We start from the raw sequence: 27,261 nt of genomic DNA on the forward strand, positions 1-27,261 counted from the left end.
TTCTTTTTAACCACAATAACCTTAAATAAACCTCACAAAATGTCATCCGTGTAGCTGTCTGCAAAGCTAACAAATATTTTAGCCCACGTAAAAATAAGAAAAAATAAAAAACTCTATTCAAAACAGACTGTCTTAGACTGATAATATGAAGTTGTTTTTTTTCCCCTGTAACTCCAAAAATTCCACCCAAACTCTTAAATTTGTCCAGCATTCCTAAGTACTTAAAAGTTAGTTCTTAGCAAATTATAGTGTTACCACATGAACTCCACCTGACCAAGCATCCCCTTAGGCATAAATAAAAAATAACTAGACCCAAAAGGGCATGTAAAAGCCTGACCTAGGTTTATCTTTCTTATAAATAAAATCCTAATGATTCTGGGTCTTTATTGGTAAAATGTAGTAATGTTAGAAAAATGTTATTTCTTCCAAAAGCCAACGTGAGCCATGCCTCATCATCTAGTAGTAGTTCCATGGGGTAAAATTTAAAACTTATAAAACACAAGTGCTTTTATTGTACTGAAGTTCCTTGGACTGACCATGGTAGCAGCTTCGTTATCCTGGTCACTCTGAAGCAGTAGAGCACACTGCCGCAGGCAGGAATCAGGGTCATCTTGTGCCAGGTATAATCGTGCCAGTTCCAACATAATCTGTAGAGCAAAGGGCTAGATTCATCAGACACTGTATAGAATAAAAAGTCAATGAGGAAAATACATGGGTACAGATTAAACTTTAGTTGACCAAAAGTCATTGCAATAAAAATGCCAAGTATAATAGACAAAAAAACAAAAAAACAAAAAAAACAACAGTATGTATACCCATCTCTATTTTCTCTTACACTAGAAAAAAAAAACAGAGAAACAGGTAGTAACTCACTTCAAAAGTAGAGAGACATAATGCATTGTGAAAAGAACACTGGTCTTAAAACCAGGAGACTGGATTATAGTCCCATAACGGGGCCAAGTCAGGTCCCTTCTACCTCCCTTAACCTGCTTTCTCATTTGTAAAATAAAAAGCTTCAAGCAGATAATCTCTAAGGTATGCCTCAGATTTAAAAGTAGGATTCCAACTCCTTTAGCCACCACTGAAAAAGGTATCTGTTTGGTTATGCCTTGCTAAAGGTTGTTTTTGCCCTTTATCTGAAAAAATTATATTAATAAAAATGTTCAAACTAGTTATTAAATTCTAGAGGATAGTTGTCTTTTGTACATGATCACTTACTTAAGTGTTTAGCCAATAATTATTTTCAGAAATTAATAATCTCTCCAAATCCTCTCAGATCTTGACAGAGTAAAAACTTTTTATATAATCAGTCATGTATGTAAATGTGCTACACCAAAATTATCTTTACATTTATTCTCCCACTGTGCTATATGAGGTCATAGATTGAGCCTAGCCATTTTTGCATCCTTAGTACTAAACACCAATTGAAATACAGAGTGTACAACAGCTGTTTAGTAAAAGGAATTGAATTATCTAAATCCAGGTATTTGTGATTGAGAAATTATTTTAAATTATTTTAAAATTAATTTATTTTGATAAATTAAACTAAATTGATACAATAAATTTGAAAATTATTTAAATTATTTTGATAATTAAAAACATAAATATTAAAATAATTTGCAGGTTGCTTTATATTACGTGTTCCATTATAGTTTTTAAATAATTGTAATGTTCTTTTTTCTTTTCTTTTTTTTTTTTTTGAGACAGGGTATTGCTTTGTTACCCAGGCTGTAGTACAGTGGCATCATCATGGTTAACTGCAGCCTTGACCTTCTGGGCTCAGGTGATCCTCCTGCCTCAGCACCCCGAGGAGCTGGGACTACAGGTATATGCCACCATGCCTGGCTAATTTTTGTATTTTTTAGTAGACTGGGGTTTACCCATGCTGCCTAGGCTGGTCTTGAACTTCTGGACTCAAGTGATCTGCCTGCCTTGGCCTCTCAAAGTGCTGGGATTACAGGCATGAGCCACTGCATCCAGCCTTAAACTCTAATATTCTTAATGTAAGGCATCATGTAAGATTTTGAAAGTTTTTGAGGAATAATATTAATCTTTTAACTTGTATTTTTGTTACATTTCTTTTAAAATCTTGTTTCTATTTTTTTATTTTATTTTTTGAGATGGAGTCCTGCTCTGTTGCCCAGGCTGGAGTGCAGTGGCGCGATCTTGGGTCATTGCAACCTCTCCGCCTCCCAGGTTCAAGCGATTCTCCTGCCTCAGCCTCCCAAGTAGCTGGGATTACAGGAGGCGCCCCCCCCCACCACGCTGGCTAATTTTTGTATTTTCAGTAAAGACAAGGTTTCCCCATGTTGGTCAGGCTGGTCTCAAACTCCTGACCTCAGATGATCCACATGCCTTGGCCTCCCAAAGGGCTGGGATTATAGGCATCAGCCACTGCACCCTGCCTACATCTTCTTTTAAAATAAGCTGGTAAAAATTTTACATCTGAGGAAATTAGAAGACATCTGGAATAAAAGGTATTTAAAATTTTATAAAGGTACTGACCTTATTATCTGTTTTGCAGTGAACCAGAGCCTCTCTATAAAACTTAATTGCTTTTTCATAGTCTCGCTGAGCAACAGAATGTTTTGCAATCTCTGCACAAATTTCAGCTGCTAAATGTTTCTGTGCAGGAACTGCATCTGGCTGTTCCATCTGAACGCGTTTTAGTACCCGAGCTTGTAATTCTCGAGCCTAGAAAAAATCAGTATAAAAGGGAATAAAAAAAAAAAAAGGAAATTAAATTCTCCATAACTCACACACAGCATAATTTTACAGATTTATTTAAACATTATGAACCCTTGATCTAACAAAGTCTGATCCAAAGAAAATGTCTTATTGAGATCTCAAGCATGCACTTGTTTGCAAATGAGCCAGCACACATATATCTTTCCAACAAAACACTTATGGAATGACTGAGTCTTTTCCCACTGTTACAACATGTGTATAGGAAGTTCACTAAGGAGGAAATACAACCGTGAAACAAATATAAAGAGGTGGGGCCTTCCTCAGAGTAAGAATGTAGAGTAGATTGTTATATTGGAAGAATATCAGCCTTTCCACCCATCCATCTGGTTTCTGGAACATTGAGATCTTCCTTTAATAAATGGTAAGAACTCACACGTTTTAGGTCTTCAAAAATAAAATTTATGTTTTAGCTACACATAATGATTCACTAGTGAATGCATTCATTTAACAAATAGTAAATGCCTACTACATGCAATATATTATGCTACACACAAGGCACCCTTCTGGGGAGTCTTGTCAAAATGTTAGCTAACAATTGCTTTGAAACAGGTTTTCTTTTTTTTTTCTCAAGCCAGAGGTTTAGACAGTCATAACAGCATTCTTTTGCAAATGAAAGAAAAATATAAGTATATAGCATGTGGTTAACATTAATACTGTCTCATGAAATTTTTATTTTGGTTATATTAATATGTGTTTCAGTATGTCAGTATATGTACCTTTGTGTGTTTTAGATTATACACATGCATACATCTGTTCATGTTTTTGCATAGCTATACACATATATACACATTCATGCATGTGCTCCTAGTAAAAAACCTGAAAACAATTGGTTTAGATAGAATGATCTCTGTCTTGCAGGAAGGCATCCTTGCATCTCTGAATTCTTGTACCTCTACACATCAAGATGTTGTCCTCTGACATCACTTAGCCATTAGGAAAGTAGAAAGCAGGGAAAGACCCTGGGGCCCATCCCTAGCACCTCAGGGGTAAGGTTACCATCCCAAGGACACAAGTTTCCAGGCAGCAGCCTCCAAGAATTTTGTTAGAGATGTCCCATCACTTATGGCCCTACACTGTTTTACATCTGGACTCTGGATTGCAAGTGTAAGAAAGAAAGTGAAAATGAAAGAGAAAGTGGAACAAATATTGGCAACAGAGCCCCCAGAGGACAGTTGTCCCTTTTCCAACAAGTTAAGTGGAAAATGCTGTTGCCATGGGAGTACATAATAGAAAATCTAACTCAGTCTTGGAAGTCAGGTAAGAATTAAAGAATGGTTAGTAGTTACACCCTGGTGAGTTGGGGAAAAACAGATGGGATGAAGAGATGGAATGGCTCATAGGCATTAGGAATCACATGTGAAGGAAAGAGAATGAGGGATACACTGCCTGATCAAATAATTAGAAGAAAAAATGGCTGGAAAGATATAGAGAATATACAACAGGTAAGCCTGTTAAATAATCTACATTTTATCCTAGAGCCCATGGGAAGCTACTATGCCATGTTTATAGGCGTTGGCATGACAGGATCAGGTTGCCTTTGGGAACCATCACCCTGGTGTCACTGTGAAGAACTGACTAGAGGGAAATGAGACTGGGATCAATCAGGAGGCTACTTCAGGACCGTAAGCAAGAAATAACGATGGAGTCAGCTAAAAGATGACAGAGAGGGCTACAGAAATGCGGAGTTATTGGAAAAGTCTGAAATGTTTAGAAAGCAAAATTCCTAAGACTTGAGATTTCCCTAAATTTACCATTTCCGTCATTGCCAAAAATGTTTAGCAACTTTGCAAAAACACTATGACAGAACCCCTAAGTTACATAATGTGGAGAATTAAGCTCAATAAATGGTTGCTGAATAAATGAACAGAAAATATCAAAAACTTTGACTCCACTTATAGGTTTCTGTTTGAATTGCATCTTAAGATTTGTCTCTTTGTCATTCAGAATATACAGCATGTCATTAGTGGGAAGAATGTTATAATTCTTCAAACCTTATTAAAGATGAATAATCCCTGGGATCTAACATATAAACTCAAAATTGATTACAGTTTGGGGTGCTGGCATTGTCTAGCCATGGCATGCTGTTTTTTGATGTTGCTTCATGTGTCTGCTTTTATAACACAGGGGCTCATGGGACCATGGTGACTGGGACTAATGATATTCATAAAGGAGTGAACTAAGCTAAATTTATTTCTAAAATGTTTTAAAAGTCTACCTTTACCAAAGATTACACTTTCCTTGTAGCTTCTGTTAACTAACCTAGGGCTGGGTGCAATTCTCTATCATGTGATTCAGAAAATAAGAGCTAAAATGTACCAATAATTAAGGATAAGATATTAATATTGTTTAAGATTACATATTTTAATATCATAAACTTAGATAGATATCACAGAAATCTAATAATCCAAGCTCAATTCATTCACAATTAGAACAAAAAAATTTTGGGACTGTCTACTGAAACTTGGGTATGCACGCACATGCATGCACACACACGTGCACACACACATACACACACCCCTGTCAGTTAAATCTCAAAACCAAAACACTACAAATTAATTGCAGAATGCAGAACTCTTCTGGGTACACAGGAATCTAGTCAAAAGGTGACTAGTATAGTATCCTGGAAAGCACAAAGGGTTAGGACTGAGGCATCTGCATTCCACTTCAAACTCTTCTAGTAACCAGCTGTATAATCTTGGACAAACACTCTCTGTGGGAAAATAAGCACAGTAATACATAAACTGTTTGCTTACCTCACAGACCTGTTGCTTCCAACATATCACAGGGGCTTACAGACACAGAATAAACAGAATGAGATAAAAATAATGGAGGTCCTTTTTAAAAAATATAAAGTATTAAGAAGGTAAGTGATGATTTCACTTTTATATCCAGAAACTAGACAACTGCAAAACAAACCAATATTATGGATCCTATCTGGGTAACAGTAAAGTGCCTCCAGGGAACTTGGGAAGTAAGATCATCCCTCTCAGAAGTAAGCTGCAAAATCAACACATAATAGATAGGGCAGATAGGCAAAATTACTTAAATGAGACGGAGAACCTAGAAGATTTCTCTAAAAATCTTCCAGTGTCTGATACTGAAATAAAATATATCACATTGTGTTCCCTATAAACAAAGTTTCAAACAACTAATTTAAAATGCATGACAACAATAATAGAAAAGGCAAAGATAGAATAATAGAATTTGGATAAGAAGAAATGTGTGTTGTAGCTAACACTGAAAAATAATAAAAGGAGGTATAAATAACACAATAGAGGGGAAAGTGGAATAAGAATAATTTAACTCAGATAAAAGTCAAGAAAATTTAGAAAAAAAGATTGTAAGATGGCAAATCCAAATCCAAATATAATTCATAACTATATTAAATGTTAAAAAAACTATAATAGATTTAGATTGTCAAGAAAAAAATTGTATGCTGACAGATCTTAAACATAAGGACATGTAAAATTGAAAGTAAAAGAATGCAGGAGATATACCATGCAAGTACTAAAAGGAAACTGGAGTTAGCTAGAATAATACAAGACAAAGGAGATTTTAAAGCAAGAAGCATTACTAGAAATGAAGAAGGCCACTTTATTATTTTAAATAACTTAATTCACCAGGAAGATATTGTAATTCTAAATCTGGATCATTCAATAATGTATCTTCTAAATAAATGAAGCAAAAATACATAGAACTAAATGGAAAAAAAAGAAATCCACAATTACACTGAAAGACTTTAACACCCCTCTCATACAAATAGACCAAAACCAAGCAAACAAACAAATAACGACCAAACACTAAGAACAGGGAAGATGTACAGAAATCAGTCAACAAACCTGACCTAATTGACATACGGTTGAACTAAGTATTTATTAGGTTGGTGCAAAAGTAATTGTGGTTACAGTAATGTTAGAAACACATTATTTCAAGTCCACATGGAACCTTTACCAAAATTGATTATAATGTAGGATGTAAAGCAAGCTTCAACAAATTGCAAAGGATTCAATCATTCAAAGTATGTCTTGGCACAGCAGAAGTGTACTAGAAGTCAGTATCAAAGAGATAACAAGCAAATCAGAACTCCATAAAAATTCAATGTTACACTTTTAAATAACCCACCGGTCCAAGAAGCAATCAAAGTGAAAATGAGGAAATGTTTTACACTAAATAATAATAAACTTGTGGAATGCTGATAAACCAGTGTTGAGAGAGAAATTTACTGCTTCAAATGAATAGGAAAATAATAAAAGCTCGAAATCCATTACCTAACATACTATTTCAAGAGGCTAAAAAAAAAAAAAAAAAAAAAAAATTAGTAAACCAAACCCAAAGAGTGTAGAAGAAATTAATTATGAGGTTAAAACATTTAATGAAGCCAGAAAAGGCAAAAGTTGACCCTTTGAAAATATTAATAAGATAACCCCTAGCATAACTGATTATTAAAGAAGAAAAAATTACTAATATCAGGTTTGTAAAAGGGACCTTTTTCACTGCATTTGTAGACATTCAAAAGAAAAGATGTAATAAACAAGTTTATGTTAATAAATTTAACAATAAACTGAGTACTTAAAAAATTCCAAATTGATATAAGAAACAATTTGAAAATGATCAGTCTGAAATCTATTAAAAACTTTCCTTCAAAGAGGTCTCAAGGCCTGCAACACTGAATTATTCCAAACATCAAATAATTAGCAGCCGGGTGCGGTGGCTCACGCCTGTAATCCCAGCACGTTGGAAGGCTGTGGCAGGGGGAATCACCTGAGGTCAGGAGTTTGAGACCAGCCTGACCAACATGGTGAAACCCTGTCTCTGCTAAAAATACTAAAAATACAAAAATTAGCTGGGCATGGTGGTGAGCATCTGTAATCCCAGCAACTCAGGAGGCTGAGACAACAGAATCACTTCAACCTGGGAGGCAGAGGTTGCCGTGAGCTGAGATCACGCCATTACACTCCAGCCTGGGCAACAAGAGCAAAACTCCGTCTCAAAAAAAAAAAAAAGAAAGAAAAAAAGAATTAGCATCAATTTGTTGAACACAGATGCAGAAATCCTGAACAAAATATTATAAAACATCTTTAAATTCCAGCAATATCTTTTTAAAAATTATATCAAAGTGACATTTATTTCAGAGATATAAGGTGTTTTAACATTTGAAAATAAATCAATTTAATATACCACATTTGAAAAGGAAAACAGGAGGAAAGACATATGATCATCTTGATAGATGCAGATAGTATATTTGATAATAATTCAAGTCACTTATAAAGAAGTTGTTAGCAAATCAGAAACTGAATCATCATTAAAAAAACATCAACCACTTGGGAACATACCTAAGGAAATCTGTGTAAAACCTCTACACTGAGAACCACAAAATATTAAGAGAAAAAAGAAGATCTAAATAAATGGAGGAAGAAAGCACTAAGTTCAAATCCTGATTAGGACACTATTCATATGACTTCACACAAGTTAATCAAGTCTCCTCAGCTATAAAATGGGATTAAAAAATTCCAACCTTCCCAAATTGTTATAATAGTAGTAATAGTATATTTAAAATGTATAATTCATAAGCATTCAATAAGTATTTTGATTTTGACATATTTTCTGTAGCTGTTTGGCCAAAAGAGATTGCTTTCCTCTTATACATGGCATATTTCCTTCTGCATCCATCTCCTACCTCATGACCACACTCACAGACAAATGTGTTTACCTGTTGTAATGCAGTGATCGCATCACCAAGTCTTTCCATTTTACTATAAACTTTTGCTAGAAGAACTTGACAACGTCCATCCTCCATGAGAGCCGACAGTTCATTTACTATGAAAGAATGGAATGTAATGCAAAAAATTATTCATCTGAAATAAATGTTTATATTTTTCCAGAATTTTTAAAACTGGTCTCTAGAAAAAATGATTTTGAAAAATAGTGAATACGGTTAAAATTTTCTCAATCAGTTGCCTGAAGAATGGCCAAATTAAAAAAAAAAAGAAAAGATTTAGGATAAAAACTGGCTGGATGAAAAGTTAAAGAACTGGTTAACAACTAGAGGCTTTTCTTAGACATATATTAGGAGATAACAATTTAACACCACAATAATTTCCATTTTTATTCTTAAGTGTATAAAAATTTGTTTACTGAAGTCATTAGAAGATAGAGTAGTTGCTATATGCAATTAAGAAGATAACTGCTCTTTTAAAAATCATAGATATTTGATAAGCAATAAAGTACAGTTGTTAAGAGCACTGACTTTGATGTTGAACGGTCTGGTTTCAAATCTAGGCTTTACCACTTACTAGCCCTTTAATTTTGAGCAAGGTACTTAACCATTCTGTAATTCCCTCTCATCTGTAAAATAGGAAAAATGATAGTAACTACCTCACAGGGTGGATGCAAGATTTTAATAGCTAATAAGTTACTAAATAAGTTAAAATATGCAAAGTAGTGAAAACAAACTCTGGTATGTGGTAAGTTCTATTTAAATATTTGGTTAATGCCAAATGTTTTGTGTCTAAGAACAATAAAAGAACCCTAGATAATTAACAAAAATGTTTCCTCCACCATTTGTCAAGTGCACAGTTCATGACACACCATGCCACTTTACCAACTAGGTAGTCCTGGACACATCAATAAAACTGAGTTTCAGATTGCTAAATTTAAAATGGGTATGATTATATTTGCCTCAAAGATTAATATGAGTCCTGATGAGATAATGTATGAAACGTATATGAAGGCATCTAAGTATGTCATGGGTATGCTCAGCAAATATTAAATGAAAGCATTTATGTTACATAAATATAATATACCCACTGTAACTAAAACATATGATACTTGAATCTCTCTCCCCCTACAAACTTTTCAAAATGTATATCCACATTTAGGCCTTTCAAGTGTTTCAAAAGAAGATCTGACAAATCCATGCATATATTTTTATGGAACTAATAACACTTCATACAATAAATACATTTATAATTAGAAGAATTTAAGCACCAATGTCATTAAAGCTAAACCAAAAGATCATTTTGAAAATATCAGAAAACTTACAATGGGCTTCTCTCATCATGTGTTCAAATGTATTTTAAAGCTACACTAAACATGTTGTTGGCAAAAGAAAAGAAACATACACAATGGAATAAAACAAAGATTCCTATAATCAGAGTAAAGTACATGAAGGAGTTTATTATAAAATAAAGGAGCCAGTTCCATAAATGGCATGAAAATAAAATTGGCTATCCATTTTGGAAACTATATAGTAAAACTTGTATGTGGAATAAAGTACATGGATTAAAGTTCTCAATATAAAAATGAAAACAATATAAATGACAAAAATATATGGAAATAGTTTCATAACATTAGGATTAGGGAAGGTCTTTTAGAGAGTGACAAGAAATTCAGAAGCCAAAAAAAGACATGAAAAGCAGATATATGATCATTAAATATTCTACTTGATCAAAGATACAATAAACAAATCTGATGAAGAAAAGACAGCCCGGGAGAAAATATCTACAACATGAACATTAGGTAAACGATTAAAGACAAAGAATATAAATTAAAAATTCCTAGAAGAAAATAAGATATATAAACAAAATAATACCTAACCTTATCACTCATCAAAGAAATGTAAATTAAAATGTTTATTTTTCATGACTAACACGACATAATGTCAGGAAGTTTTTAGCCTTAAGAAAGAACAATGGGGCAAGATTCAATTCTAGGAAGTACAGAGAGGTATATGTATATAAACAAGGATTTTATCTCAGTACTGCTTCCAACTATTTCCCAAGCTAAATGTCTATTCCAATATGAGACTCATCAAATCAATTATGATATTAAGATACAGTGGAATACTCTACATATGCTAAAAAATAAAGAAGAGCTATATTTCTGACAAGGAAAGAAGTTATTAAATGAAAAATGCATACTGCAGAATTATAGGTGTACTATAATCCATTTAGATAGTAAAAAGTGGTAGGTATAATAATTGTGTATATATGAGAGGCAAAGATGGGGGCAGGGAGACTGAATATCATGATATACAAGTTGTTAAATATGGTTTTCTCTGGAGAGTGGGAGAGGACACAACTTTTATTCACTTCTGTAATCTTTAAATTCTGGCAATGGGCAACCACTAGATTTTATTTAAAAATAAAGATCTTAGGCCAGGTGCGGTGGCTCACGCCTGTAATCCCAGCACTTTGGGAGGCCGAGGCAGGCAGATCACAAGGTCAGGAGATCGAGACTGTCCTGGCTAACATGGTGAAAACTCGTCTCTACTAAAAATACAAAAAATTAGCCGGGCGTGGTGGCAGGCGCCTGTAGTCCCAGCTACTAGGGAGGCTGAGGCAGGAGAACGGTGTGAGCCCGGGCAGCAGAGCTTGCAGTGAGCTGAGATCGTGCCATTGCACTCCAGCCTGGGCAACAGAGTGAGACTCTGTCTCAAAAAAAAAAAAAAAAAGATCTTAAAAAAGTAAATTTTTACAAACTTGAAAGAAGGTAATTTGATAGTACCCAAACAAATTTTACATGCACAAAATCTTCAGCTCGGCACCCTACTCTAAGAAATATATGCAAATGTACACTAAGGAATGATACAGTGATATTCATTGGAACATGGATTATAATATCAAAATAATGGAAAGCAAACTAAACATCCAATAATTTCAAGAAAATTAAGTAATTTATTGGTGTTATGGAACATTATGATGCCTGTAGATAGAATAATATGAATAAAATTTCCTAGAAGAAAATAAGATATATAAACAAAATAATACCTAACTTTATCACTCATCAAAGAAATGCAAATTAAATGCATGATGTACTGACATCAAACTATCTGGGACACGTATGTGGAAAAAATTGCAGAAAAGGAAGAGTAACAGTTTCGCACAGGAAAATCACATTACACTTATATATACACACACATATATAGAATATATATTAAATTATAAGCTACTAGGGAGGTAATTTGAGAACAAGGCAAATGGAATTCATAGGAGAAACAGATGACTTATGCATTATATTCTTTTATAGAGCTTGAATTTTAAAAAAGAAGCATGCTACTTTTTAAAAAAGATTACAAAAATGCTAATGTGTTTAAATATGAGATAGCTGTAATTTAAAGATAACTATATTATTTTGGAAAGTAAGCTATATTTCTATAACACAATTAACTGTTTCATAAATCTGCTACTAGATTTCAAAATATCACATTTTAGTAGAGTGGCATTCTGATAAAAGAAAAAATACGCATGTATTTATATAACCAACCACAAATAAAATATTGAGAATACAAATACATATTTATGCAATATAAAAATAAAATGGATCAGAGTTATCAGACTTTTTTCAAACCAGAAAGACTTTCATACCAGGTTCATGAGCCAGAGCATGTTGAAGAACTTTTTCTGCTTTGTCATACCATTTCAATTTTAATAAGAGCTCAGCCAGGTCATAGCAAAGATAATTCTTTTGTCCAGTTTTCAGAGCAGCTTCATAGTAAGTGATTGCCTAAACAAAATTCATTCCATTTAAGGGAACAAGGCAATGAGAATGGCATTCAAGCAGAGCTATTTAACACATTACAGACTTAAAGCATTGGTATAACTAGAAATAACCAGGAAGAATTGTAGGCATACACCTGCCTGTCAATTAAGTATGCCATACTTCTCAGAGAATAGATCATCACATGAAACAACCAACATTTCTTTTTTTTTTTTTTTTTTTGAGTCACAGTCTCACTCCATCACCCAGGCTGGAGTGCAGTGATGCAATCTCAGCTCACTGCAACCTCTGCCTCCCAAGTTCAAGCAATTCTCCTGCCTCAGCCTCCCAAGTAGCTGGGATTACAGGAGCCCACCACCATGCCCAGCTAATTTTTTGTATTTTTTCATAGAGATGGGGTTTCACCACGTTGGCCAGGCTGGTTTCAAACTCCTGAACTCAAGTGATCCACCCGTCTTGGCCTCCCAAAGTGTTAGGATTACAGGCGTGAGCCACCACACCTGGCCAACAACTAACATTTCTTATGATAAGTAGATAAAGAACGGTACTTGGCAAAGAATTTTTTACAGGTTTTATGAGGCCAGTGAACCTTATCAAAGGCATACATTTTGCTAGCTGTTGTACATATGGTCAACAATTACCAGGAATAGGGCAAGAATATAACAGTTCAAGAAAAATCTGTTTCCCTTACTGGAAAAAAAAATGAACTCAAAACACATAGCTTGCAAAAATTGGTGCAACAGAAAGAACATTTATCATGTTTTGTTACATAATGAAAGAGGTGTAAGAATAGCAACTTTATGGTAATTGATTTGGTAGCAAGGATTCTAGCTGCAAGATGAAGCAAGGTCTAGGGTCCAAATAATCACCACGAAATGAAGCAATGAAGAATCTGATAAATCTAAGAAGGCCTTTAACACAAATCCCAGTTCATAAATACAGATTTGGAGTTTACAACCATTAAAGATGCAAATGGTGCTCGCTGAAGCTTCTCGAGGACAGGGTATGATAAATTTGATGCAACAGACATATTTCAAACAATAAAGTACTTACCATTGAGTAGTTATGAGTTTTGATAAGTGCTTTGCCCATTTTGCTTGCCAATGTTCCATCTTTCGGGTTCTGATTTAATGCTTGCTCATATGCTACTATGGCTTCTTCAGGCTAATATTGCCAGACACAAAAAATAAGCAATAAAAAATAGCATAACTGGGTCCCATTAAAGGGCAACAGTTCTATAATTAATCTCTACATTTGGAATATTACATAAGACTTGGCGTATATTAAAGCACAGGAACTTTAACAATTTCAAAAAGGTGATAAATGAGAAAAGCAGGTATGGGTAGGTATAATTTATTAGGATAATTCTACCCATATTAACTGTGCTCTTGTCTATATAAATAACAATATGTGGACTAAGAGACACCATCTTGACTTTTCATTTCCAGAAGTCATTAAACTGCCAGTTATAGAGGGCTGAAGGACTGGTTCCCTTTGAAGAAAACACCACCTTAGTCTGTAGCTCCCTTGCTCCCTTTATCCTTCTGTATAAAGAAGAAGACTCCTAACATACCTCTGGTATCAACTCTACTTTTTTTTTTTTTGAGATGGAGTTTTGCTCTGTCACCCAGGCTGGAGTGCAGTGGTGCAATCTTGGCTCACTGCAAACTCCACCTCCCAGGTTCAAGTAATTCTCCTGCCTCAGCCTTCCCAATAGCTGGGACTACAGGCAGGGCTAATTTTTTGTATTTTTTGTAGAGATGGGGTTTCACCATGTTGGCCAGGCTGGTCTTGAACTCTTGATCTCAAGTGATCCACCAGCCTTGGCCTCCCAAAGTGCTGGGATTACAGGCATGAACCACCGTGCCTGGCCTCATCTCTATTTAAAATAACAATAGTGCTGAATTACTGGATCTCAACTTTAAAAATAGAATCAATTTTTAAAAATTGATATCTCCCTTTTATTTTATTTATCCTTTAAAATGGATATCTCCCTTTTACTGTGATGGCTGGATCTTCAAATATTAAACATTATTTTAAAAAACATTCCTTTTAATAGGAAGTTGTACTCATCACAAATAATTTTTTAAAAATGCAGTTCAGTAACATCAGAAATTTTACCTCTAGAATATTCATGTATGCATCACCAAGGAGAAGAAAAGACTGAGGGTTAGCCATTCTTTCAGCAATTTCTCTGGAAATCAGACCAACATTACTTAGCATATTGAATACAGATATCTTCTTCCAAATAAAATAAAAAATAAGCTCCCTTATTTTAGTTAGCCAGTAGCCTTCAGAGTATCTCTATATACCCAACAGTGTAATATTATAAAAACCTCATGCATACCCACACCCAAATTGTTTATGCTAGATCAGCTATTTCTGTCACTGAATCTTTCCATTTTCTGAAATGCAGGTAACTGAGTTCAGATAGATAGTAAATATCTCGGTTCTCCTTACTTGGACCTACACATTTTGCTATGTTTACTTCTGAAATGATGTGGGAGTGAAGGTATCAAAAAAATGATGGGAGAATAAAATTTTACTGTCCTCCTATGCATCTTGAGCTCTGATACTCATGGCATAAATTATATGCTGAAATAAATTACCTTAAAAAAATACAAAATCTTCTATTTCAGTATTTGTTGCTTACATTTGACCTGAAAATGTAGACTACTAAAGGTCAAATTACCAAAGTTATTGAAATAATAATGTGGTGTTAAGTCTTTAACATACAGTATTTCATCTAACTGGTCCAAAAACTCTTGAGAATTATTATCCCAGTTTTACAGATGATGTTAAAGAGTTGCAGCTGATGTGTCAGATCTTCCTGAAACAAAACCTGTACTTTTAACTATTACATTATAGTACATCAAAAATAAATCAACCCTATTTTGAATTATTTTCATATCATTAGAGATGACAGTGATAATCTTCTGGAAATACCTTAGAAAATACAATCTAGGAACTCCAGTCCATCTGTCTAAACATGCGGTGCTGCTCAGTTTCTCTGAATCACTCAGCGCTTAAAAGAATCTGAGCAGCTTTTTGAGTTTGATATAATATAGATGAGCCAATACTGAATTACTTCATCAACAGTTTACTATGATCTCAAGAGCTAAAAACGTTAATTTTCTCTTACATAGAGTGTATGCTTCTATGTTTACCCTTCTGTTTGGGGAGAAGAGGAAGAGCAATCTGTGTGTGTGTGTGTGTGTGTGTGTGTGTGTGTGTGTGTGTGTGTGTTGTGTATCCCAATAACTCATAAGGGCATCAGTGTGACATACTTTTAAGGTCATGCTCTTTCACCAAGAAATATCTGTAATCCACACGTTAGCATGGTACATACTAAAATAACTTTTTTTTCCCTACAACTACTATATCGACTAATAAATACACCTGCCTATCCCCTAGATTACTGTTACATCACATGATGCTCTTAAGTTATTAGAACACAGGGTACAATTTCCCTTCTCAAACAGGAAGATCTAGGGTCTAAAAATAATATTTGATAAGGAGAGCTGAGAAACTACAGCAAGCCAGTTTGAAGGAATCATAATTATGTTTTAGGGAGAGCAAATAACTTGGTTAGAGTGATTGCAGTTGGTGGTAGAAGGAATCAGGACCACATTCAGAAAACGATCTGTAAAGTATTTGTGAAGCAGTTGAAAGAAAGTTAAAAAAAAAAAATTGAGAATTAATATTAGTGGCTAAATGTATCAAAATATAATGGGTTAAGACAATTACTTACCTAAAACAAGTGATATATAACATTTTATCTTTTCTGTGCTTCAGATAAATATCTGCCATTTTTTCTCTGGCCTCTATAAAATAAGGCTGTTCGGCTGTAACATTTTGAAGGATGCTTAAAGCCCGCTCAATATCTCCTTGGGCTAGAGCAAGGTCTGCATTAGCAATGGTAACCCGCACTTCTTCAGATGTTCCAGAAAATTCATGGATGGCATCTTGTAAAACTTTGGTTGCCTCATGCTGTAAAGATGAAATTAATATAATCATTCTTCCAAAATAGTGAACAAATAACACTAGAAAGGGAGATTTTCTCATAACGCAGAATGAATAAATGCTAGTACATTTATAATATTTATGAAATAAATTGATAGAATTTCCTGAAACCTCAAAAATTTAAAACTAAACCCATGACCAAAATCAGATGAGCCTGTAAATATTGTTAGCTAGATAAATGTTTTCACGACTAGGACAACAGCAGCTGCTACAGAGGGTCACTGCTACTATATTAATGAGCACTTACTAAGCACCCAGCATTGAATAATGAAGAGCTGTACACACTGGCTCTTCATTAAGTGGCAGATTATTCCCTCCACCAGAACACTGTTGTTACACTTTGGGTGAATATTCTACCTCATTTCCAAATGTGTACCTTGATGAATCTAAAATGTCATTTAAGAGTCATCTCAACTTCAGAGATTATAAGAATTCCAGAAATGTTAAAATGTAATTTAAGTGTACCTCAGAATCAACTATATAGGGTATAATTGGCCTTACTTGTTAAATGTACTTTAAGTTAACTAGTAAAACAGAAATTCTCTCACACCTGTAATCCCAGCACTTTGGGAGGCCGAGCTGGGTGGATCACTTGAGCCCAGTAGTTTGAGACCACCCTGCATAACATAGGGAGACCCTCTACAAAATATTTTAAAAACTAGCTGGGCATGGCCCAGCTACTTGAGAGACTGAGATGGTAAAATCTCTTGGACCCAGGAGTTTGAGGTTGCAGTGAGCTATGATTGTATCACTGGATGCCAGCCGAGGAGACAGAGTGAGACCTTATCACTAAAAAATACAGTAAATAAATGGAAATTCTTTGTGATTTGGCAAATATTTAGAAATACAGCCTTCTTAATTTTCATTAAAATATGAAAAATAAGTGATTAGCAACTGCTGCAACCTAAAACAACGGATACAAATGACTTTGAGTTCCTCATTTTCTACAAAATTGTAATTCTCCCAGAATTACTTTCTATCTTATCGTATATATTATTATTTTTAAAAATATCTGACTTTATAATATTCCTATGAGTTTACCAAAGCTGTATTCATCAAGTATTTTGTCTCCTCATCTACTAGAATTTCAGGTTGGTACTTTCTTTTTATTTCAGTAGTTCTGGAGTGTGCATAAATGTGTGTTTGTGTGTATGTGTATAAATCTTTTTAGAGATTCATAGGATTATAACTGCATTATATTATTACATTCATGGTAACCAAGAGAGTTGTACATCATGTTATTATGTTCCATTGTAGCCAACATGAGCACACTGATACTTAAGGTCAACCAGGAGCAAATTATGTTTAACTTTCAGGGGCTTACAGGAAGTTTATTTTTAGTGCAAGGTAATGAAAATTAAATTTTTCTAAAGTTTACCACCTGGTCAAGGGAATACATTTAGCTTTTCATTTTTTTTCTCTGAGATAGAGTCTCATTCTGTCACCCAGGCTGGAGTGCAGTGGCATCATCTCGGCTCACTGCAACCTCCACCTCCTAGGTTCAAGCGATTCTCCTGCCTCAGCCTCCCGAGCAGCTGGAACTACAGGTGCGCACTACCACATCCAGCTAATTTTTTTGTATTTTTAGTAGAGACAGGGTTTCACCATATTGGCCAGGCTGGTCTCGAACTCCTGACCTCAGATGATCCATCTGCCTCGGCCTCCCAAAGTGCTGGGATTACAGGTGTGAGCCACCATGCCTGGGCAGCTTTTCATTTTCTACTAATATATATGTTAGAATAAGAAAGTTCACATCTGAGCCCTTAAATTAAAACTTGACCTACCTGCTCTCCATTTAAGCGGTGAACGTCTATCAATTCAAGAAAGATCGATAAACGATGGCTTGTATCAACTTCAGTTTTTCTGTCTTTTGATTTTGTGGAAGCTCCAATTCTTTTCATTCCTGGTAAACTCATTGCCATATGCAGTGTTTTAATTGCGTCTGCTATTTCTCCCATTTTCTTTTGTGACTGAGCTTTTATCAAATGATATAAAGGATAGTCTCTCACCTGAAGAATAATATTTAATAATATTTCCTTGGAGTGCTTACAACATCAACACATAATTTACAATCCATCAAACATTAAAGTAATGAGATCACTGAGAACAGTCCATCTTTGATTGTATGCATGAGGTCTATGTCTGCCCTCTTATTAACCCTCTGATTATGTATCACATTAAATCGGATTCAGGAAAATTGCTTCTCCCTGCATCCTTTGAGATGACAAAGAGGTTGATTACATATTTCTACTGTGACAGAAGAGAAAGTGCAAACAAGCTTTATAAGGCTAGCAAATACATTCTAAGAGATTATTTGAATTTTCAGGAAAGGAATTTCTTTATCTGGCACTTCTACAACTGATATGAAGTTATTAGATTTCTAGAAACACTGTTTCTCCCCTTTATTTTTTTAATTTGAAGATTAAAAGTTTCAGGACATTTTAATCAAACATTGACCTTCCCCTCTGACACTACTCCTAAATATGTAGTTCTGAAGCTTCCATCTTTACGTTGGCTATCAACAGTATATACAGAAAACATAAGAGAATGATAAAAATGAGGTGGGAAAAAGAAGTCAAAGGGAAGGAGAGGACTCAGAACGAGGTGATGTGGCAGCCACCTAGCGATTAGGAAGTCTGTAATCCTCCTGATGCTGAGGTTCTCAACCTTAGGCAGCCTGCACATTTGCTTACAGAGCTTCGTGTGAGACTCACGCTTGTGCTCCTTCCTCAGAGATTTTGACTCAGTAAAGGTGGGGCACCAGCACTGAGGCTCTGACATACCACTAGTCTTGAAAACCACTATCATAAGAAGCAGGTGATATTTTCTGCAATTTTTTTTTTGAGATGGAGTCTCGCTCTGTCGCCCAGGCTGGAGTGCAGTGGCGTGATCTCAGCTCACTGCAAGCGCTGCCTCCCAGGTTCACGCCATTCTCCTGCCTCAGTCTCCCGAGTAGCTGGGACTACAGGCACCCGCCACCACGCCTGGCTACTTTTTTTGTATTTTTAGTAGCGACGGGTTTTCACTGTGTTAGCCAGGATGGTCTCGATCTCCTGACCTTGTGATCTGCCCACCTCGGCCTCCCAAAGTGCTGGGATTACAGGCGTGAGCCACCACGCCCGGCCTTCTGCAAATCTTAATTAGGATTCTCTAATTCACTGAAGGGTTCTCTCTTAACAGGGTTCATGACCCTGTGAAGCAAAGCAGAAGTTTTCAGAGCTCCTCCATGACTTGAGGTAGTTCAGGAAGCAACTGAACCTAGGATTTTCCCTAACGTTGAGGGGATACTGGATATAACACATAATATCTTGGATAGAAAAGTACTGTGTTTTTATATCCTCAAACCACAAAATTACTTTCAAAATGACAAGATGTTCTTTCACAATGAATCTAAAAAGAAGTTATTAAAAACTAAGGTCCAAGAAATAAACAGACAATTATTATCTTTATACATAAAAATATTTGACATAAGGATCATCATTTTTATATACCTTCATTATTGCATTTAATTCTCATTGTAACAGCAGAGTATTAGTAAATGAGTTTTACAGAAAAGAAAACTGAGGCTCAGAGAGAAGTGAAAGACCAGACATTAACCTCAGGATTTTTGTCACCAAGTCCACATAGTTTTTTACCCATACCTGAATTGCCTCAATTTTTCCTCCTACTGCTTGTGAGTTCCATTTTTTTTTTTCCATTAAAAATGCAACTGTTAGCAAAATACTACAGGCTAAAACACAAAATACTTGAATATGTAAGCTTTCAAGGAGGGTGATATGTCTTATCCACTTCAGTCTGGAATACTTACCTTAAAATCATAGCTCAGACAAAGTTCAAGAGACTGAGAACACAATTTGACTTTTTCTTGAGACAAGTAAACCTGAGCTAGCAGCAGATGAGCATCGGCATAAGAGGGATTGTGTTCTAAGCAGTGCTGAAGGTTATTGAAAGCTGCTTCAATATCACCTAATAAGAAAAACAATGCATTGTTATAATTCAAATGATTAAGAAATGGAGATCTGAGAGGGAAGAGGAAGAAGAGTGTTTAGTTTACGGATAGCCCTAGTGTTTGTAAACTTAAAGTTTGCTGTTCATAGGCCATGGTTTAATTCCATCTGCACTAGTTAGCTTCCTTCTAGTCTACATGAATGAATACACCTGCAAGTCAGGCAAGTTCTTGATCCTAACGAACAAGCCAGGGAAAGCAGGAAAGGATGAGAGCCAAGCACTGGTGTTACTGAGAGGCCAATAAACGGACCTTTATTTTCCTTGTCAAAAAAAGGTTTTATTTATAATTTCATTAAAATAAATTATGTAGAACAAAAACATTTGAATAGCTAGAATTTTGTTGTGTCACTTATGTTAACAAAGAGGATACCAGTCTAGTAATCATTCTTGGTCAAAAATTCTATTACTACTATACATAAAATAACAAAAAAGGCCTAAGGATATACTTCAGAGATTCAGAAATATGAGTTATAGATTTAAAATACCTTTAAATACCAATGGAAATAATGCCAGTTATATATCTGGGAGTCTTAAAATAGAAGGAAATAATCAAGATTAAAGTGACAGGAATTGAGGAATTGACCTCGGGCTGATAGATGCGGTAAGAAGAGGCTCTTCAGAGGAAAACACTGCATTGATTCTAAGTCTTAGAAGTTTCTCATGATGTAACCCGCACTGATCTGCACTTAAGTCACCTCATAAATGGGCCTTAAGAAGATGTAAGTAGGCTAACTCCCCATTCAACCTTGCTAGGAGAATGTGGGAAGAAGAGAGCCTAAATGATTTTCTGTTCATTTATGCCCCTCAAACTCACCTGATGCCTCAGTCAACAAAATAAGGCTTAACTTACTGGTAACAGACATGCACTGAGACTGAAAATGTTCTTCTCAGAGACAGAAGATTAATAGAAAACTAACTGGCTGAGATAGCATAATGACTTACTAAACATGGCATCAAAGTTTAGCGATCAACCGTCAAGCATAATTAACAAGGTTAGATTCTTAACTTATTGTGATACAATCCAACGCTCAAAACTGCACAGGTACAAAAAGGAAAAGTTAGGCATAATAAATTTGTGTGAAAATTCTTTTAGCAAGGAGAAGGAATAAGGCCATAATTTGAAGAAATAGGTTGTACTAACAGGAGACAGTGCATAGAGAATTAGGGTTTGCAACTAAGAGAATGAAGAAAATGAGTACCGTATGAGTAACAGAAATGAGAATCTTTGTTTCTTTTAAGGGTGAGGAGATGGATATGTAGGGTAGGATACTAAATATTTAAAATATTTTGAAATATTTTAAATATTTAAAATATTTCGAAGGATACTAAATATTTAAAAATGAGAAGTGGGTCATTACTTTTGAGGAAAATAGACCCTGTCACCAGAGATCAACACCAACATCACATTCTTTCTAAGAGCAGTCCAACTTCCCTTGAGTGAAACTGAAAGACATTTCAGTCCTGTCTGTCTGTCTTTGTCAGAATTCTGTGTAATAAAGCATTTGGCTGACGTTTGTCTTGGGTTCCTGGAAGGAGACTCTAACTCTTCAAATTTCCCTCATGTTAGGGATTTCTGTGTTATTCATTATGGACCCTGATAGTTTATCCTAATTAAGAGAATCATGGTGTGCCCCTGGATAGTTTATGCTAAAGATATGACTTGGAATGGGGGCTAGCTGTGCCAGAAAGACCAACCCTGTGATTAGAGGGTTGGTGCTTAGAGCCACATTATCAGTTGGTGGGGAACTGGAGATTGAATTCAATCATATGGCCAGTGATTTAATCCATGCCTACTTAATGAAATCCCAATAAAAGCTAGGGACACCAAACCTTGGTGAGCTTCCCTGGTTGCTAATACTCTGATTGTCACACATTGACATGTCAGGAAGGTGATGTCTCCTGACTCCATGGGGAGAGGGCAACGGAAGCTTTACATCTGGGACCCTATCAGACCTCACCCTGTGCATCTCTCCCTGTTGCTGATTTGGGTTAGTATCCTGTTGCTATAATAAAACTGTAATTTCAAGTCTAGTGCTTTCTTGAATTCTGTGATTCATTCTAGTAAATTAATGAAACTGAGGGACCTCCAAATTTGCAGCTAGTCAAAAGCACAGGAGGCTCTAGGAGTGCCCAAATCTGTGGCTGGTGTCTGAAGTCAGGGCAGTTTTATGGGGGACTGTGCCCTTAACCTTTGATGTTTGGCCCCACTCCAACTAGTTGGTGTCAGAAGTCATTGCAGTTGGCAATTTAGCAAAAACACTACTACTTAGACACATGCTAGCAGTATTTCACATGAGTTAAGGCTGCTCTTCCTTTTTTTTTTTTTTTTTTGGTTACTAGAAATTTTCTTAATCTTTTTTTTTATTTCAATAGGTTTTTGGGGAACAGGCAGTGTTTGGTTACATGAATAAGTTATTTAGTGGTGATTTCTGAAATTCTGGTGCACTCATCACCCAAGCACTGTACCCAATGTACATAGTCTTTTATCCCTCCCTCACTCTCCTCCCACCCTTTCCCCTGAGTCCCCAAAGTCCATTGTATCATTCTTATGTAGGCTGTTATTCTTAAAAATGGGATTAATATAAGAAATTTTCAAGACTAGAGACTTATAACAATTAAGTATTACTAGATTATGACATACAAATTTTCACAATATAAATACTTAATAAATATAGGAATCAAAGTCCCAGTCTAATTATTTAGTAGGCGATACCCCTTCCAATTAGGAGAAAAGCTGAAATATCATGTGGCTTAATAGTACAATTCAATCAGAAAGTATTAGTGTCACTTCTTACAATTGAAATATTTTAGAGGTAAAACAACCCTCTGACATCATCTAAATTTTTTTTAACAGTTAAAACAGAAGTCCATAATTTCCACAATCTATAGGGAATCCAAACAAATCATCAAGAAAAAAAAATCCCATTAAAAAGTGGGCAAATGACATGACTAGACATTTATCTAAAGAAGATATACAAATGGCCCATAAACATTTTTTAAAAATGCTCAACGTCACTGATCATCAGGGAAATGTAAATTAAAACTATAGTTAGGTACCACCTTACCACAGCCGGAATAGCCACTATTAAAAAGTCAAAAAAAAAAAAAAAAAAAAGACATTGGCATGGATGTGGTCAAAGGGAACACTTATACATTGCTAGTGAGAATGTAAATTAGTACAACCTCTTTGGAAAATAGTATGAAGATTTCTCAAAGAACTAAAAGTAGATTTACCATTCAATCCAGAAATCCCACTACTGGATATCTACCCAAAGGAAAAGAAATCATTATATCAAAAAGTCACCTGCATGTGTATGTTTCTTGCAGTACAATTCATAATTGCAAAGACATGGAACCAACATAAGCGTCCATCAACCGATGAGTGGACAAATAAAATGTGGTCTATATATACACCACAGAACACTACTCAGCTGTAAAAAAATAATGAAATAACGTGTTTTATAGCAACCTGGATGGAACTGGAGGCCATTAATCAAAATGAAGTAACTGAGGAATGGAAAACCAAATACTGTATGTTCTCACTTGTAAGTAGTAGCTAAGCTATGAGTATAAAGGCAAACAGAGTGATATAGTGGACTTTGGAGACTTAGAAGAGGGAGGATGGGAAGAGGGTGTGGGATAGAAAGCTTCATATTGGGTACAATGCACACTACTCACGTGATGGATACACTAAAATTCCAGACTTCAGCACTATACAATTCATCCATGTATCCAAAAACTATTTGTACCCAATACAAATAAAAAATTGAAATAAAAAATAAAAAAAATAAAGAAAACAGAGGTCCAAGGAAGCAGTAAAGACAATCTCATCACTCCATTATATTACAGGAAATAACTATTCATGAAAATACGTTTAAGTTGGTTTCTGCTCTTAACAGTTTTACAAACGTTATTTACTTTTATAGCATTCAGTTGGCAAAGGTACATACAGACAAGCATAATATGACGGTCTTTTTTTTTTTTTTTCGAGACAGAGTCTCACTCTGTCACCCAGGCTGGAGTGCAGTGGCACGATCTGCTCACTGCAAGCTCCACCTCCCGGGTTCACGCCATTCTCCTGCCTCAGCCTCCTGAGTAGCTGGGACTATAGGCGCCTGCCACCATGCCTGGCTAATTTCTTGTGTTTTTAGTAGAGACAGGGTTTCACCATGTTAGCCAGGATGGTCTTTATCTCCTGACCTCATGATCCACCTGTCTGGGCCTCCCAAAGTGCTGGGATTACAAGCATGAGCCACCACGCCCAGCTGGTTTTTTTTGTTTTTTTTTTTTTAATGAGACAGGGTCTCACTCCCATCACTGACGCTGGAGTGCAGTGGCGTGATCCTGGCTCAATGCAGCCTCAACCTCCCTGGGCTCAGGTGATACTCCCACTTCAGTCTCCTGAGTAACTGGGGCTACGGGCACATGCCACCAAGCCCAGCTAATTTTTGTATTTTTTTGTAGAGATGAGGTTTCTCCATGTTGCCCAGGCTGGTCTTGAACTCCCAGGCTCAAGTAATCTGCTCGCTTTGGCCTCCCAATGTGTTGGGATTACAGGTGTGAGCCACCGCACCCAGCCATGATGGTCTATTTTTATGTGTAAAGTCAGGCATTTGTCTGTGCCTTAGAAAACTAAGGTTATAACCGGATTGTTTTTATTTTAAGCTATCCATAACAATTCACAGAAACTAAACAAGAATTACTCAGTACTTTTCATTAGGGCCTGAAATCTGGCAAATGTTGCATTTGGTTATACCAGTAAGAACACAACCATGGATTAATGACTGTAAATTCTTATTGCTAATCTCCAGTAATTTCTGACAGACTTTTTTTTAAAGTGGTATAACTGCATTTTCCCAGCAATTCGCTTAAGCCACACAAGTTTATAGTAATTTTTAAAGGATTAAAGAGTAAGTTATGCAATTCTATTTTGGATTAAAATTACTTATCTATGCATATATAAAATGTACATTTTATGTGACTATTCTCTATATATACACAGTGCTTAATTTATTTACGCTTGTTTTTATCAACATCAGAATAAAAAGGTTAAAAGTTTTTAAGGTATACTCTACCTGACAAATATTTCACTTTTGCTATTAGGAAGACTGTTTGCAGAAGACCTGGAACAGTTCTTACTACAGTCTCCAGGACTGAGATGCAACGCCTGAGAAGTGGACAAAGAGGTTGCCCAGGACTTGCAGGCTAAACAAAACAAATCAGCAGATCATTTTATAAGTGTAAAAATAATATTTACCTAAAAATAAACATATATTAATTTTAGTATAACTAACCAAGCTATATACATTTTTCTAAAATTTCTTTAACTTATTTTGTAATACCTTTATTATGACTTAACTAATACTTTATTATGACTTAACTAATACTAATTTATTTCCCTGGGATCTATGAACAGACAATGCAAATAATGGCTCTTGTTCAGCAAAATAATTATGAAACTATTATACAATTCTAAATGGAAAACATATGAAGTGGGTATATCTATTCAAAAGTTTTATCAGAGAAATATATCTGTTAAAGGAAAGATAACTGAGAGGTACAGTTTCTTGCTAGAACTGACAGAGTCAAGGCAGTAAGTGTTCGAATTCTAGATTTGCCTTGTGATTTGCTCAATTCAATTACTTTCATTATCCCCTAGAGTATTGTAAACCAGTTTTTTAAAGAATTCAGATTTCCCCCAGTGGTAAACAGAAGGTAGAACACTCACTATGCTAAACTAAATGTCTCATACCTTTACATTCCCCACTCTTCATCCCGGCATGTTTTAGACCCTCAAAGTTTTCCTTTCAATTAATAATGAGTATGATAATTAAAGTGATACTAGAACACTGCTTTATTCTTTTCACTGTTTCTTATTCTTATAATGGCTGTCTACCCAACCAACTTTTATCCAATGGTCATCCAATCACAATTTAGTAATGTGATATCAGAATTTAAATATAAAATGTTCATTCCTCCTGCTTTGCCTTACTAAGGCTGTTTCTTTATGTAAGGATGATCCTCTCCACCCCAAGCCCCCTGACACATAAAGCTCTTCAATTGGACTGTGCCCTCTTATGGAAAATTACTCCTATAATGAGCCATTATTACCAACAAGAAAGTGCTACAACTTACTTATGTTGACACACACAATATATACGCTCAAAAAGATAATCAGAATATGACTATTATTGCCTAGAATACTTCAACTTCTTTATTCATATATAATCTATATAATAAAATTTAGCACTGTATAATACCCATACAGTTCTACTGGTAGTTTCATATTTAGTTTTGCTTCTTTTATAGGCCTACGGGTTTTTATGTGTCTTGAAGATAAGATTTTTATGCTTCTTTGCACGGTAATAGATACAGAGCAAACAGTTTAAAAATATCTGTTTTTTTCAGCCTAAGTAAAAATAGTGAAAGTGTAAGTGATGGTGAGGTTATGATAATGTTCTTTGTCACCTGCTAAGAATGAGTTATTGAGAACAACCATCATTTTCACTGCAAACAATTTCAATGTGCAATCATAGAAAAATAGCAGACAATCTTTAAGATATCGTTTGTTCAATTAAAATTCTAAACAAAATTATGTCTATAAAACGGTCAAAGAAGTAGGAACAGAGCTAAAGAGACAATTCTGCCTTTCTGATATTTCCCTATGAAAACAGTATCACATATGCTGATTACTTTCTATCATGCTGGTAAAGGAAAACAGAATTTCCTGGTAAAGGAAAATAGGATGTCTATTTGAACTAGAGGCCCAACTACCACTTAATGCATGATTTCTTGTTATATCTACAGTTTATTCTCAGCACATCTGATAGAGAAATCCATTAAAACATTGAGTTAAAATGTTGACTTGGATCATGCTGGAAGCCTTTTGATGACTCCCCATTGTACCCCATTGTACTCAGAATTAAGGCCAAAGGAGTTATAAGAACTGCTATGGCCCTACCTGGGCTGGTCTCCTGTGGGATG

General features: G+C 35.3%; 1 protein-coding gene across 6 annotated transcripts in view; it reads right to left on the reverse strand.

Moving 5' to 3' along the window:
* The window catches only part of TTC21B (tetratricopeptide repeat domain 21B), a 96,601-nt gene that overhangs the window by 41,668 nt on the left and 27,672 nt on the right, over positions 1–27,261 (reverse strand). For all 6 annotated transcript variants that reach the window (XM_003824318.5, XM_055108692.2, XM_063595425.1 and 3 more), the window contains exons 12-21: positions 25,353–25,482; positions 20,078–20,235; positions 18,054–18,278; positions 15,998–16,236; positions 14,368–14,440; positions 13,300–13,410; positions 12,114–12,252; positions 8,459–8,565; positions 2,506–2,694; positions 537–647 (exon numbers count right to left, since the gene is read on the reverse strand). In XM_003824318.5, coding sequence (XP_003824366.2) covers positions 537–647; positions 2,506–2,694; positions 8,459–8,565; positions 12,114–12,252; positions 13,300–13,410; positions 14,368–14,440; positions 15,998–16,236; positions 18,054–18,278; positions 20,078–20,235; positions 25,353–25,482 — 1,482 coding nt within the window. The remainder of the gene's footprint in view (positions 1–536; positions 648–2,505; positions 2,695–8,458; positions 8,566–12,113; positions 12,253–13,299; positions 13,411–14,367; positions 14,441–15,997; positions 16,237–18,053; positions 18,279–20,077; positions 20,236–25,352; positions 25,483–27,261) is intronic.

This window comes from Pan paniscus, chromosome 13 (assembly GCF_029289425.2).
Source record: "Pan paniscus chromosome 13, NHGRI_mPanPan1-v2.0_pri, whole genome shotgun sequence".
Classification (NCBI taxonomy): Eukaryota; Metazoa; Chordata; class Mammalia; order Primates; family Hominidae; genus Pan; species Pan paniscus.